The 12,750-nt window shown below is 37.8% G+C and overlaps 1 protein-coding gene across 1 annotated transcript; it reads right to left on the bottom strand.

The window, feature by feature from the left end:
- Positions 1 to 416: 416 nt before the first annotated feature.
- Positions 417 to 10,366, bottom strand: LOC103702858 (putative sugar phosphate/phosphate translocator At3g11320). The gene is made up of 4 exons (XM_008785452.5): positions 9,610 to 10,366; positions 4,103 to 4,206; positions 3,569 to 3,797; positions 417 to 903 (listed from the first exon to the last, which is right to left on the bottom strand). The coding sequence occupies exons 1-4, from the start codon at positions 10,078 to 10,080 to the stop codon at positions 757 to 759; spliced, it is 951 nt and encodes a 316-aa protein (XP_008783674.1). The 5' UTR covers positions 10,081 to 10,366; the 3' UTR covers positions 417 to 756.
- Positions 10,367 to 12,750: the final 2,384 nt, after the last annotated feature.

The following is a 12,750-nucleotide window of genomic DNA, read 5'->3' as shown; positions in this document are numbered from 1 at the left end:
GGTCAAATGCTAACCGGCACCAATCAGCTTTTGCATCATGCTCGCAAGGGCAGGTGTCGAGATATGGCAGCAAAAGTGGACTGACGAGATTGGAATTTGTCCCTTTCTTGAATGAGGTGGTTTAACTCGCAGTTTTGGTGCGAGATTTTAGAAATGAGAGTGAATTTGTGAAGATTTATAGTTCAAAATGGACCAGCGAGGCATTTGGAAGCAGCAACAAAGAAGCAAAGCGCATCAGACTCGCCAGAGCAGAATTTACTCGATGCGGACGAACACCAAAAATGAATGACACGCATAGCCAACAGCGTGTGGGCGGGCGTGTAGTATCCGATAACACATTGAAGAATAACACATTCAGATCCTCTCCAAATTGAGAACTGGTTGAATATTTAAAAACATATCATAACGAATTAGGATGAGGATTGAAACAATATATGAATAGAGTAAAATCCTGTACGTGTGCAAAGAATTACAAGGATCCTATCCTTCATCAGGATGATCTGGGGAGAGAATGCACCCCAAAAAAGAAAATTAAGGCCAATCTGTTCTTTATTCAAAAATTTCTTTATCCTACTAGCTAACTGGTCTTCATTGTTGATACAGATGGCAACCTTTAGCAGGTTCCCGCAAAAAGAATAGGGCGCAAGACATGCATCAGCCGCATGTACATGCCAAGCAACCTCAGGTTTCTGGTGAAGCTATCGCAACTCTGGGTATAAAACAATGAACATTTGCCCCTCGGTTCTAGAGATGCTCTCACTTGCTACGTTTCTTTGCTTCGCTGTAAAGAATGACCCCAATTACTGTGAGAGTGTAACCAAGCATCCCAGTCACTGATACCGGATTCCTGAATATTAAAATCGAGACTACCACAGCCACAGCACCTTTGGCATTCCCCAGAACCTGGAATTAACAAAAACTCACTTAATAATCAATGCATCCTAAAAGATAAGTTAACAAAATAACACAAAGAATGAAAAATGGGAATGAACTGTGAGAAAAGGGTAACACCTCAGCAGTAACCTGTCAGGAAAAAAAGATTGTAAAATTTTGAACCATATTTTGCCATTTCAACACAAGCAAACTGCCGTATTGAGTCCAAGTCTTTAAATCAGTTTGAAATCATAGGAGAATAGAATGTATTGATCGGAGCACTTTCGCATTCTATGAAGATCTGGACAACAATAAGACATGTCCTATACTTGCAATCCATTTCATATATTTTATCAGAAACATGACAAAATCACTAAATTATTTGCCAGGCAAATAAGTATTCAAAAAAGCTTTTTGTCTTAAACAGGATATAATTATTCAACTTCAGAGGGGATAACCCTTCCAAAAGTCAATGGCTGCTGACCATCAGGTAATGGTTTGGGACTACTAAATCGTTGGAATGTTTGTACATGGAATCATTTCCAGACTAAATTGATGTGTTATATACTGGATGGATGTATCACTCATGTTCATTTCCCAAGAAAAGCTGGTCGTCATGGTGATGCCTACGCTCGGGTCAACGAATACTTCTACCCCAGATAAATTTATTGGACCACCACTTTGAAAATATAACAAGCAATTTTCTACAATCGAATAACAAAGATTATGTTACTTTATTAAAAAACTGAACCAGTCTCGCAAAACCAACAGCTATGCTGGTCTAGAAATCATAATTCACAAAGTGCAACCACTGCTATAAGCAATACCGACTGCAGCATATCTTCTCTCTAGAAGATACAACCCTCTTTGTCTGCTTGGTCATCATCAAACAGTTTCGTAGGGTTAAAGACAATCTATCAACCATTTGCATAAAAGGAAATCCAGTAACAATACAATTGTATATCCTTCTTTAGAATCCTGCCATCTCTGTAAAGGTGGCCAACCACACCATGGACAACACTGCACGGCAGGTCGGGTCTCTGTAGAGCCACTCTATGCTAAAATCCTCCAATTACCAATTAACTTAGAATTTGGTCCTGATGTGCACTTCATGTCAATCACATCAGTCATGAGTATGTATAAAACTGTTTTTACCTAAGAAAAAAATATTTGAAAAAATAGGAACAACTACTATGAAATGTTTTCCTAGGTCGTGATCTATCTGAGTAACTGCATGGAAGTTTATGGTTGCTTAGGAGCTAGAAAACTTGTTACAGACGAATATTGGAAACCAATCTATCAGCCAAATGCATCCTAAATGAATCAAGTAGTTGACTTCAATCTAAAGCTCTGGTTTTCGAAAAATTAAGAAAAGTTTTGTGCTTGATCAAAGTTTTTCAAGGTCAATACAGTCTTTAAGAAACATTTACAGGGAAAAATTTCAGCTCCCAATTGTGTAAGTGGCTTTAGGATATTTAAATCTCCTGTGAAAATGGCAAAAATGGATTTAATCAATCACCCTGATGCATGCTAAACTGATGTAAGTGGACATCTAGGCAGTGCAAGATCGATAAACATCTCCATCACTAATTGACAAGTAGCAATTTACAAAGACCGTAACTTCCATCTTACTTCTACGGCTATGGGTTTACCTATACCTAACTCTAAATTTTCCCAGCAGAAACCAGAGCTGTCATGAGGAACTTACAGCTGCTACAAAGAACAATGACGAACTATATATATTCATGAGTTTGACTGCAGCTGGTTCATATTCAATCAAGAAAGTTATTTTGCTGTTTGGTAGCCCTATTCTATGATATGTATACTGTTGTATTATTCTGACAACATTGATGCTGTAATAATATTCAAGGGAGCCAATCAAGCAACTGATTTTCTTATTGATTGCGCATGTTCAGAGGCAATGCTAATAACAACTTATTAACAGGAGGTGAAGTTAATGGAGAATATGCAAAATGCATAACTAATTCACTTCTCTAACAGCAACATTAAAAGCTCCCTCCCTGGCTCCCCCAAAATGAAAAAGATTAAGAAAAAATTTATTTACTTTGTAGCAAGTTTGTTATTAATATCTTCCTTTAAATTACCTTTTTCTTGAATTTGCATTGGTGCAAACTCATTCTTCAACTCTGTCCCCTTTAAGTACATTTTCAAATATTCTTCTTTATGATACTGTCATTGTTTGTGAGCCCTTTCTTTCATAAGATGTTTGCTTCAAGGCAGACGACAGCTGAACTAACCATGTTGAGAGCTAGCATAAACATTATCATTGGTGCAACCAAGTCCTATACCACATATAATATAACTTGTTTGTGCTATCATATTTCAGAGATGCTTCTAAACCCTCATCCATGCTGCCAATGTTGATTTAAGCAGCAAAGGTTTTGTTATAGAATATTAATCAGAAAACAGATGCAAAATAAAGAGAAAGAGTAAGCCTTAGACAGTAACATCAAAAGACATAAATATCAACAATTCCACACAATAACACCGAGTATTGGTAAATATTTGCAATAGTTCACCCATTTAAGCAAATTACGATCCACAAGCAAAGTATAAGAATATAGATCAAATAAGAATTGCTTTCCTTTTCCTTCTTTCATGTAAAAAAGTTATATGACAATCAATATAAACCATGAGGTATAAAGATGAAAAAGAGATCAAATATGGAGAATACCTGGAGCGTCAAGGCGCTGGTATGTTTGGTCACCAAAAAGTTGGTCAAATTCACAAAATATGCCAGAGAAGAATTAAATAACAGATACCATATAATTCTGATATCTTCTCTAGCAAGTGCTACTGTAATGCCGACAACGTTTTCCTCCATAAAAAGTGTTACTGGGAGTAACAAAATAACTGCTATTGGAGCCATGTATAGAAGGAGATTCATTGAATTCAGTTTTTCCCTGATCACAGATATACATTAGTTAGTAAAGCGTGAATATTCTTATTAATTGAAAAGGTGTGAATATTCTTTACAGATAAACCTGATAAGAATAAGTTAGCACAGTTTTCCAGTTTTTTTAGAAAAAGAACCTAGTCTAAGGATAATCTTCATTATATGATGGCTAGTTGTATCATAAAAGGTCTACACAAGCAGGTTTGCTGATGTTAAGACCTAAGATTTCCGCAGAAGATGAGACAGTATAGCTTCAATGAGCAAAGAAGATCAGCATATGCACAAACACTAGAAGAAAATTGTAGTCATTACCCCTCAGAAGACAACAAAATCCCTTGTAGCACTGACTTTAATGCCCGTGCAGCAGTTGCACCAATGCACATGATAAAACCAAACAAATGGAAACTCGGCTCCCCCTGCATATTAAAAGCCAAGAAAAACAACAATCAATAATCAAAGGATTTCATCTCGTCAAGAATCATGAAGACACATTTAGCGCAGAAAAAGATATGAAGTGATTTACAAAAAGTTCTTAGCATGGCCTAGAGAATGGCTGAAAAACAAACTGGTCGCAAAAGTGTACAAACATGTTCTCTCAAAAAGCTCGTATTCCAGCAAAATATAATTTACCCTGGTTAAACATCATTCAAACTTTCAAAGTAATCCTCTTTCTAAACATCCAAGATCTTCTATAAGGCCAACTGTTCCTCTTAAGACCTTGTCATACCCCCGATGATACAGTAGCCAAAAGAAAATTTCAAGAAACCATGATGATGCTCTAGTCCCCCTCGAAGGCATGGTTAAAGATAACTAATAGATTCAAGAAGCAGCAAAAGAAAATATGCACTGCAACTGCATGCACTATTTATTGGATCATTGTGATTGAAAGAAATGAGCGGAGGTGGCAAGAAAGGTGCTATAATTCTTTTTCCAGGTTGAGGACGACCTGAAGATGATAACCACATAGGTGAACATGCCTGTCTTTGCCATTGCAATTCATAGGGTTGGTTTTGTTTTCACTCAGGAGACTTTGCCAACATGGTTGTGCTGCCCCTATTGCTTCTAAAGCGTGGCCCTTGATACTCCCATTTAGAGTTTAATAAAATTGAGATTTGATAAGATACAGGAATACAAATACCTCGTGCATTGGCCAAGGCCAAGGAAATACTAACTATTAAGATGTCAGTAAGCTGACTTCTCATAAAATTGCACAAACTTTTTATCCACTCTTTTCATGTGTAAATCAATAAATACAACCCTCCAAACCCTACATAAAGCAACTCTAGCTTGTGTGACACTCATCTAGAACTGCCCAAAAGACCGCAATGAAGTTCGAGATTTTTTATTTATATATAGCAGCATGGAGCCACCATAATTGTTTATAAAGTTATTGAAGCAGTGTGTTCCACAATCATGTGTAAGGCTGCAAAAAGGCCGGGCGGACCAAGGCATCTTGACCCAAATATGACTTGATTACATTTTTGGGGCTTGATTTTAGCCCCAAACCCAACCCATTGGCTGATTGGGTCAGACCAGGTCAGGCCTATGAAGAGATATGAGACCTAGCAAGTCATTCGGGTTGGGTCAAGGTCAAGCGTGACCCAATCATAGCCCAAATTTTTGGGTTTGGGTTGGAACAAATCAGGTCGGATCTACAAATTGGGTCAAGCATAAAACTATTCTTTTATAGCTAAAAACATAATAATTAGTAATCAAATATAAAATCACTGAAAATTTTCAAATATAACTAAAGGAATGCCAAATTAAATATGAAATTTCATTCGAAAACCTTTTTGAATTCGAGCCAAGAAAATGAACATTGTTAATGTACAAGATTACATACTATAATTTTAAAAATAAATAATTAGTATACTTGAAAACTCCAAAGAAGAATCCATAGAAACAAGCAATGAATCCTTAAAAATAATTGCGAGGAGGTGGAGTTGCTCGGATGAATAAAGAGGAGCTAGTGATGGTGAACATCTATTTTGGAGTCCATGATGCTAATATTAAAAATATAAAGTACGGATTGGAGTCTATGGATTTGAATGATGGCAAAATGATGAGTTTGTACTATCCTTTGTAGATGTTCTTTTACATGCACGCACACACACACACACACATATATATGATATAGATATGCGTGTCAATGTAGTTATGCAAATATGTATGTACAAAGTGCATATATCTGTCAATGCATCCTAGTTTTGAGATTTTCCATAGCAGCGTATCCATGTCATGCTGTTTTAGTATCCCATATTTGTGTCCACGCTTCATAGGGTCAAATATGGTCCAGGTAGGATTAGGTATATTAGTTGTTGGCCTAAATTAGATCCAGATAACAAACGACCTAGGTTAGGTCAAGTCGGGTCAAAAATTACAAAACCTAGACCTAACCCAATTTTTAGAACAAGTCTAGCCTTTTACCCCTATTTGGTAACAAGTCTTGAAAAAGGATTGACCAGGTTTAATCAAGTCGAGGTTAGGTTCGGTCACAAGTCGATCCAATCATTTGCACCCTAATCATGCAACACTTCCATTTGTTATCCTTGTCAACCACTCTCCCCTTCACCCCATTTATCCCCCACCCCTCTACCTACTAATTCTTAACTTTCCATTAAATCAATGTATAAAAAACTTAATTTTGATATTCCAAATGCACAACAGATCTGAAATGAAATGTTATGTCAATCTTTTCTAAGAGATGCCCTTACAGCAGCTTCCACTCTCGTGATAACTTTACCAACCTTTTCCTAACTACGTCCACCCCCCCTCTCACCCCCCGCCCCCCAAACAAAAAGAAGTTTATAAGCTTCTCACGACACTAGCAATGCGCACAACCATCATCACCTACAGCAACTACAATAGTGGGCAAGGGTTACTCTTTTTGTATTAAATAAATACTTTCCTTTGTTTTTGTTTTCTTAATTCTTAACTTTTTCACTTTCTTAGGTGTTACTTGGACATTTTTCATTGGACCAACTATCTAACCATCATTGAGTGCTGAAAACAACAACCTCTAAAATTTTAGGCATGAAGACACATATGTGTGAATGTTTAGCTAGTCATTTTTTTGATGCTTGTCCAGAAAAAGAAACTGAAAAGGAGGGGATGAGATATACGTTAAGCAACCAAAAAATAATAATAAAATAGCCATGAGTTCATAAGTTGTTTAAGTTATTGTTAGTTCATTTCAGGTTATTTGAGATGGGTTCAGATCATTTTTTGAACATGATGACCTGAACCAACCCATTTTGTGGGCTGTGTCAGGGTTTAATGGTTTGATTGCAGGTTATCATTCAGCTCTCTCAAGCACCCAGCCGACCAGTTCTCTTCTTAGAACTCATATTTCAGAACAAAAGAAAGAGGATGGATTGCACATACTGAAGAGCGGAGGGATTATGACGAACAATAATGGACAACAACGTCTTAACAATACAATGCTCAAGTTCTATTTTTCTTCCTCTCCACCAACAGCCAGCACTGCTCCTGATCCATTTCTTCCTCCTTCCTCATCTCCCGTGAGATGCTCAAAATTCCTCTTCCCCCAAAAGCTGAGGAGATGCATTTGTCTCACTAGCAAAAAGCCATTCAATGTTTTCCCTTTACCTCACAATCCAATGATAGCATCTTCCTCTTCTCCAATAGTGACTTCTCGATCCGCACCAGCTTGGCAACCTCTCTTTAGATGGCCATGATAAAAAAGGAAAGGGAGATCAAGAAGGGTCCAAAGAGAGTGAGATTAAGATAGGGGAAAGTTACTGTTGTCCCCCCCCCCCCCCCCCCCTCCTCCTTTCCTTTCATAGCAGCAACTGAATCAAATGAAACTGTTTTAGCCAAACATTTTGAATTGTTCAAAAGGACTGATCATGACAATCAACCAGTTTGAGTGGTTTTTCAAAAATCGTTAGTTTTATTATGACTTGAGCGACCTCCAATGGTTTGCAGATGAGGGGTTGAACAAGTGAACCCCATCAATCTGTCCAGATTCTAAAACAATAACTGAAAATTAACCATGATAACTTTATATTAAGAATATAATAACCCTGTGCTTAAGGTGCACAAGTAATTGTGATGATTTTTTATTGAAAATAGAATTGCACTTGGTGTCAAGTGTTTAGTACTTGAAAAAATGTGTTCCCAATATCGCACTCTTAAAAGAAATACGCCAAGCTCCAGCACTTTTTATTGACACAAAAAGGATTCTTCAAAATGAAATATGTTGCCATGTCATGTCATGTTGTGCCATATTCAAGTGCCCAAAAGTGTTAACACTTTAAGAAACTTAAAAATAGAGTTTCCATGCACCATAAGTTTTCCCGGCTCCTCAACATCTAAACACTTGACTAAGTGCTAGGTGAATCATGACTGCTTTGCTTATACAATTTTTTAAGACATTATACTTTACCATTTAACACAAAGTCTTAATTTAAAATGTATATAATGGGCCTAAGGATTGATAATTGTGAACGATTTTCAAAAAATGGTTAAAGAAACAAAAGGCTACTTAATGTAATTATAAGCCCATGTACTAAGGCTAATTATAGCATTGACAGATTTCAACCATGTCATCTCAAAAGAGCTACAAGAATGCATCTATTTGTAAGTAAATCCTAGAGTGAGGAGAAAAACATACTCAAGCTACCCATCGAAATTCAACAAGTAACATCGATATGACAAGAAATATTAGAGCATATGTCAGCAAAAAATCTATAAATGACAAGGCAATCTTCGATAAGTAAAATGTGTGGTTTTATGATGAGATTCTTTTGTGTTCATGATAAACAACGGCAAGCTGTATCAATTATTCTCAATCAAGGATCAGGGCTTTTTTTGACCAATTCTTGTTCAAGTCCGGAAAAAATCCGTTCGAGAAAGAAGAAGATCAATTTAAGGTCAAACCAACAACCTGATTGTGATGTTATTCTACACGGAGACAGAAAATCTTCGGTCATACTGAAAGCTGATCGATCAGAAATTCCTATTGCATCCTTAGTTGATTCTCTACTCTCACTGGGATCCTATAAAAGAATCACTTATCCCATTCCAGCAGACGATCCTATACAGTTCCTATATCAATTTTATCATTCCATTACAAAAACAAGTGATGCAAGTTGAAACTTGACATGGCAGAAGGACAATAAAAATGTGCCTTATTAAAAATAGAAGAAGAAGAAAGAAAGTCGACCAATCTACAGTTGGCATAAGTTAGTTACTTTTAGAGCATAAGGAAATAAGCACAAGCAACAACATATACTAAATCTACAAAGAAAGATTCAAACGGAAGGGATGCTGCAAACTAGTAGTAAATATAGTTTTCTCTCCCATGAATTACCACCAACCAAAAAAAGAAAGGAAGAAAGAAAAACAAGAAGAAGTCACATATACTAATATGACTAGATCGGACGACGACTTTCCAAGAGTAGGTTCCATACAATCATTAAGGACCACTCCCTACCCACTGAGAACCATAATACACGAGAAGCAGTTTTGTTTTCCTAACAAGAGCATCTCCACTTGGATCTAAACCCAGAAAAAAAAAAAAAAAGCTCACTGAACATCCGACATTAATAAAAATGGAAAACAAATCCATACAAAATGGTAAATTTTTTGGTAACGAAAAACCGCATAAGTTATAAAGTAAACCTTCATGTCTAATTATACTTCTAGATAAGTTCAAAAGCTCACCAGCCCCAAATTCAGTAAATTGAGATAGATCAGCAAGTAGACATCCCTCAAAAGCCAAATCAAACCCAAAAGTGATAGATACGATACCGAGATAAAAAGGCATAAGGGGGGCAAAGATGAAATCAACTGACCCCACTGGCTATGATGACGCCGGTGACGACGGGGATGAGGGTGATGTACGTGATCCAGGCCTCGCGGCGGACAGTAATGATGTAGGCGAACACCGCCGTGAAGAACGGCGTCGTCGCCCCGACGGCCTGGTTGAAGGACACGGGCAGGTAGCGCAGCGACACGTTGCCGCTGACCACCGATCCACAGAAGACCAGGCTCAGCGCCGCGATCTTCAAGAACTGGAGCCGGGACCGCACGGTCTGCATCGGGACCAGCTTGAGCCAAGCAATGGCGACGTAGCTGAGGAGCGAGCACGCCGTCATGTGGCACATAGTGAGGAAGATCGGAAACTTGAAACCATAGTTGCTGAGAAGGTACTTGTTGAGCAAGAGCACCCCAATGTTGGACGAGTACCACGCCGTCACCAGCCCCACGGTGAACAGCCGCCCCGTCCCCAGGGACGCCGGCAGCGAGTTCCCCTTCCCGTTCATCCCCTCCTCTCGATCCCACAAACTTCTGTCCCAATTCTCGCTACTTCTCGAGAGATTGGGTGGATCTACGGGGATAGGGTTTGAGGGGAGGGATCGATGAGGCGGAATGGCGTTAGGCTCAGGGTTTTGGGGCCGGATCGTGGGGGCATTGGGGGAAAAAAAATGACAGATTTGTCTGAAGCTCGCAGCGAGAAGACTTCGTCCCCGGTGGGGGAGATGAGGCTCCGTTGATTTGGGGATTGGAAGCGGGTATCTCCACCCTTTTTAATCTTTTTCGTTCTTGTTCAGTTATTTATTTATTTATTTATTTATTTATTTATTTATTTATATTTTTTTTGTTATTATTCTCGCCCACCTACCGTTTTCAGTTCCATTCTCGCTGTATTATTCGTTTTGTTTATTTCCGTGGGTTGACTGCCTTCCTTTTTCTCGATCACGTTACTCATTCTATTTTATTTTTCTTTTTATTTTAGCGGGCCGACGGGTAGGCAGGGAGGGGGGTCGGTTTCTTGGTGTGAATGCGACGGCTTTCGCTCTTTGCGTGTTCATTTATTTAACGTATTAATTCGTGCATTGATGTGGATTACTTCATACGGAAATCGTGGGCGATAGGCGGACGGAGGAGGGGTCTCTCGTTTTGACCTCAATTTTGGACCCTACTGATGGCGACTATCATGTGGGCCTAAGGTCCAGATTGATGGATGGCCGTCTTAAATGACCCAATGCTGCTTTGTTTGTGAGCCTATAACCATGAGGGTAGGTTTGTATCAAATTAGTATATTAGTGTGCACATCTAAGTTTGGCGATGTCTCTCGTGCCAGTCTTCGCAGAAGTCACCAAACGATGGTTTTGTGATGTGCTTGGTTGTTGGTGCCAGCTGTGCTTTATAGTTCGTACACAAAGCTAATCAATCAAGAGAACGGAGTTGACAATCTGTTTCCAGTCCCAATAAGTGCTTAACAATGCGTCTTGTGGTTTAGCTTTTATTTTTATTTTTTTATTTCTACATAATTTAGACAATGTAGAACATGCTTAAGTGACATTATTAAATTGTATTCATTGAGGAAGAGTTTGCTTTCATGTTCCATATATTAAGTATTAACTGGAAGTTTGATATAAGGAGGAGGTTATTTTGCCTTTGCATTATGCTAAAGAAAGCTCTTTGAGAATTTCATGAAACTTGAAGCGATGATTGTTTATTTGGACCAAAGCTTGGATGGTTAAATATACTTTAGCTTGCTGGATTCAATTTAGACATTTGCACGTGCTATGTAACTATACCATGTGTCCGATATTAACAATTCCGATCTGACATCAACTTTGGCTCCATTAATGCATTATAATATTAACTAGTAAAGAAAGCTGCAGCTCGAACGTGTAAGCAATTACCATACCAAACCGAATCATCACTTGGATGATGATGTACTGAAGACCTTCTCAAAATGAAGGTGCCTTTTGGCTTACCATAATGATGGTTTAAAATAATTCATAAACTTTTAAGTGATAAGTTTTGGAGATTATAATTGGTTGTCTCCGAGTAGGTCATGCAATTAATCAAATATTGTTTTCTTTATCTTGTAATAAACCAAATTTTTTTTTTGGCTATAGTAGATAAAATGATATCAATGCACTACCAACTTGCTTTTATGAAACCGAAAGTAAGTAGATTTTTGTCCATTTATATCCTTTCCATATATATCAAAGAGAAGCATGCCTCATTATGCAGTTGTGTTGAAAGATTTCTGCTAAAAAGTATGCTAAAAACAAAGGATGGTCCTATCCTTCATTCACCCCTAAATCTCTAAAAAGCGTCATTCGAGCCCAAAATTTTGATGCAACCCCAGTAGATACTATACTAATAAACTAAGTCCATACCTTGCATTTTTTGAGAATGTATGTGTAATGTGGTTTTAGTTATCTTATTTCTCTTTTATGGAATTTAAAGGGGTTTCTCTCATGCATTGTAACATTAAACCTAACGCCACTCCACTGAAAGAAACCCGCGCCCCACGCCAACTCAATCCCTTCAACCAATAAAGGGTTAATGGAACAAGGCAGATTGGATTTGAAGTGGGTACATCATCCATTAAATCCCACACCATTGGTCATTGTGTGCACCTAAATGAATGGCAACAGGGGATTGAATAGAAATCAACAACAAAAAAAGGGGATTAAATAAAACATCTGGTTATTTTAGAAAGAATAAAAGATCCAGATGCATGAAAACACATATTGTCATGTAAGATTAATAAAAGATAAAACACACACCAAGCTGATAGCAGGACTTCTAGGATAGGTCCATCTTTAATTGAGGAGCTGGACTTTGAATCTCAAGTTAATTCAAACCAAGTTGTGTATAGATACGAAAAAAATGGATTCAATCCGTCCGATTTGGCTAAATTTGATCCATGACGCTAACCCAGAAGAGTAAACAAATTAAATTAAATCCAAAGTAACCAAACTCTTAATTGTATCTCACTCGCCAATGATCTTGACATCACATTTTATATCCGCATCACATCCTCGAAGCTTTAAATTGCATGGCCAATGAGTAAAACCTGTATCTAGTAATCATGCCCGGAAAGCAAAAGATCATGACATGCCCGAAATCCCATCATACTGATGAGACATTGTAACCAAAGAAAAGTACGACCAATAAAAATATATATT

This window comes from Phoenix dactylifera, chromosome 8, assembly GCF_051530095.1.
Source record: "Phoenix dactylifera cultivar Ajwa chromosome 8, Ajwa_hap1_PhDact_Kaust_v1.1, whole genome shotgun sequence".
Lineage (NCBI taxonomy): Eukaryota > Viridiplantae > Streptophyta > Magnoliopsida > Arecales > Arecaceae > Phoenix > Phoenix dactylifera.
The sequence above is the reverse complement of the archived record's forward strand: the minus strand, read 5'-3'. Positions and strand labels throughout refer to the sequence as shown.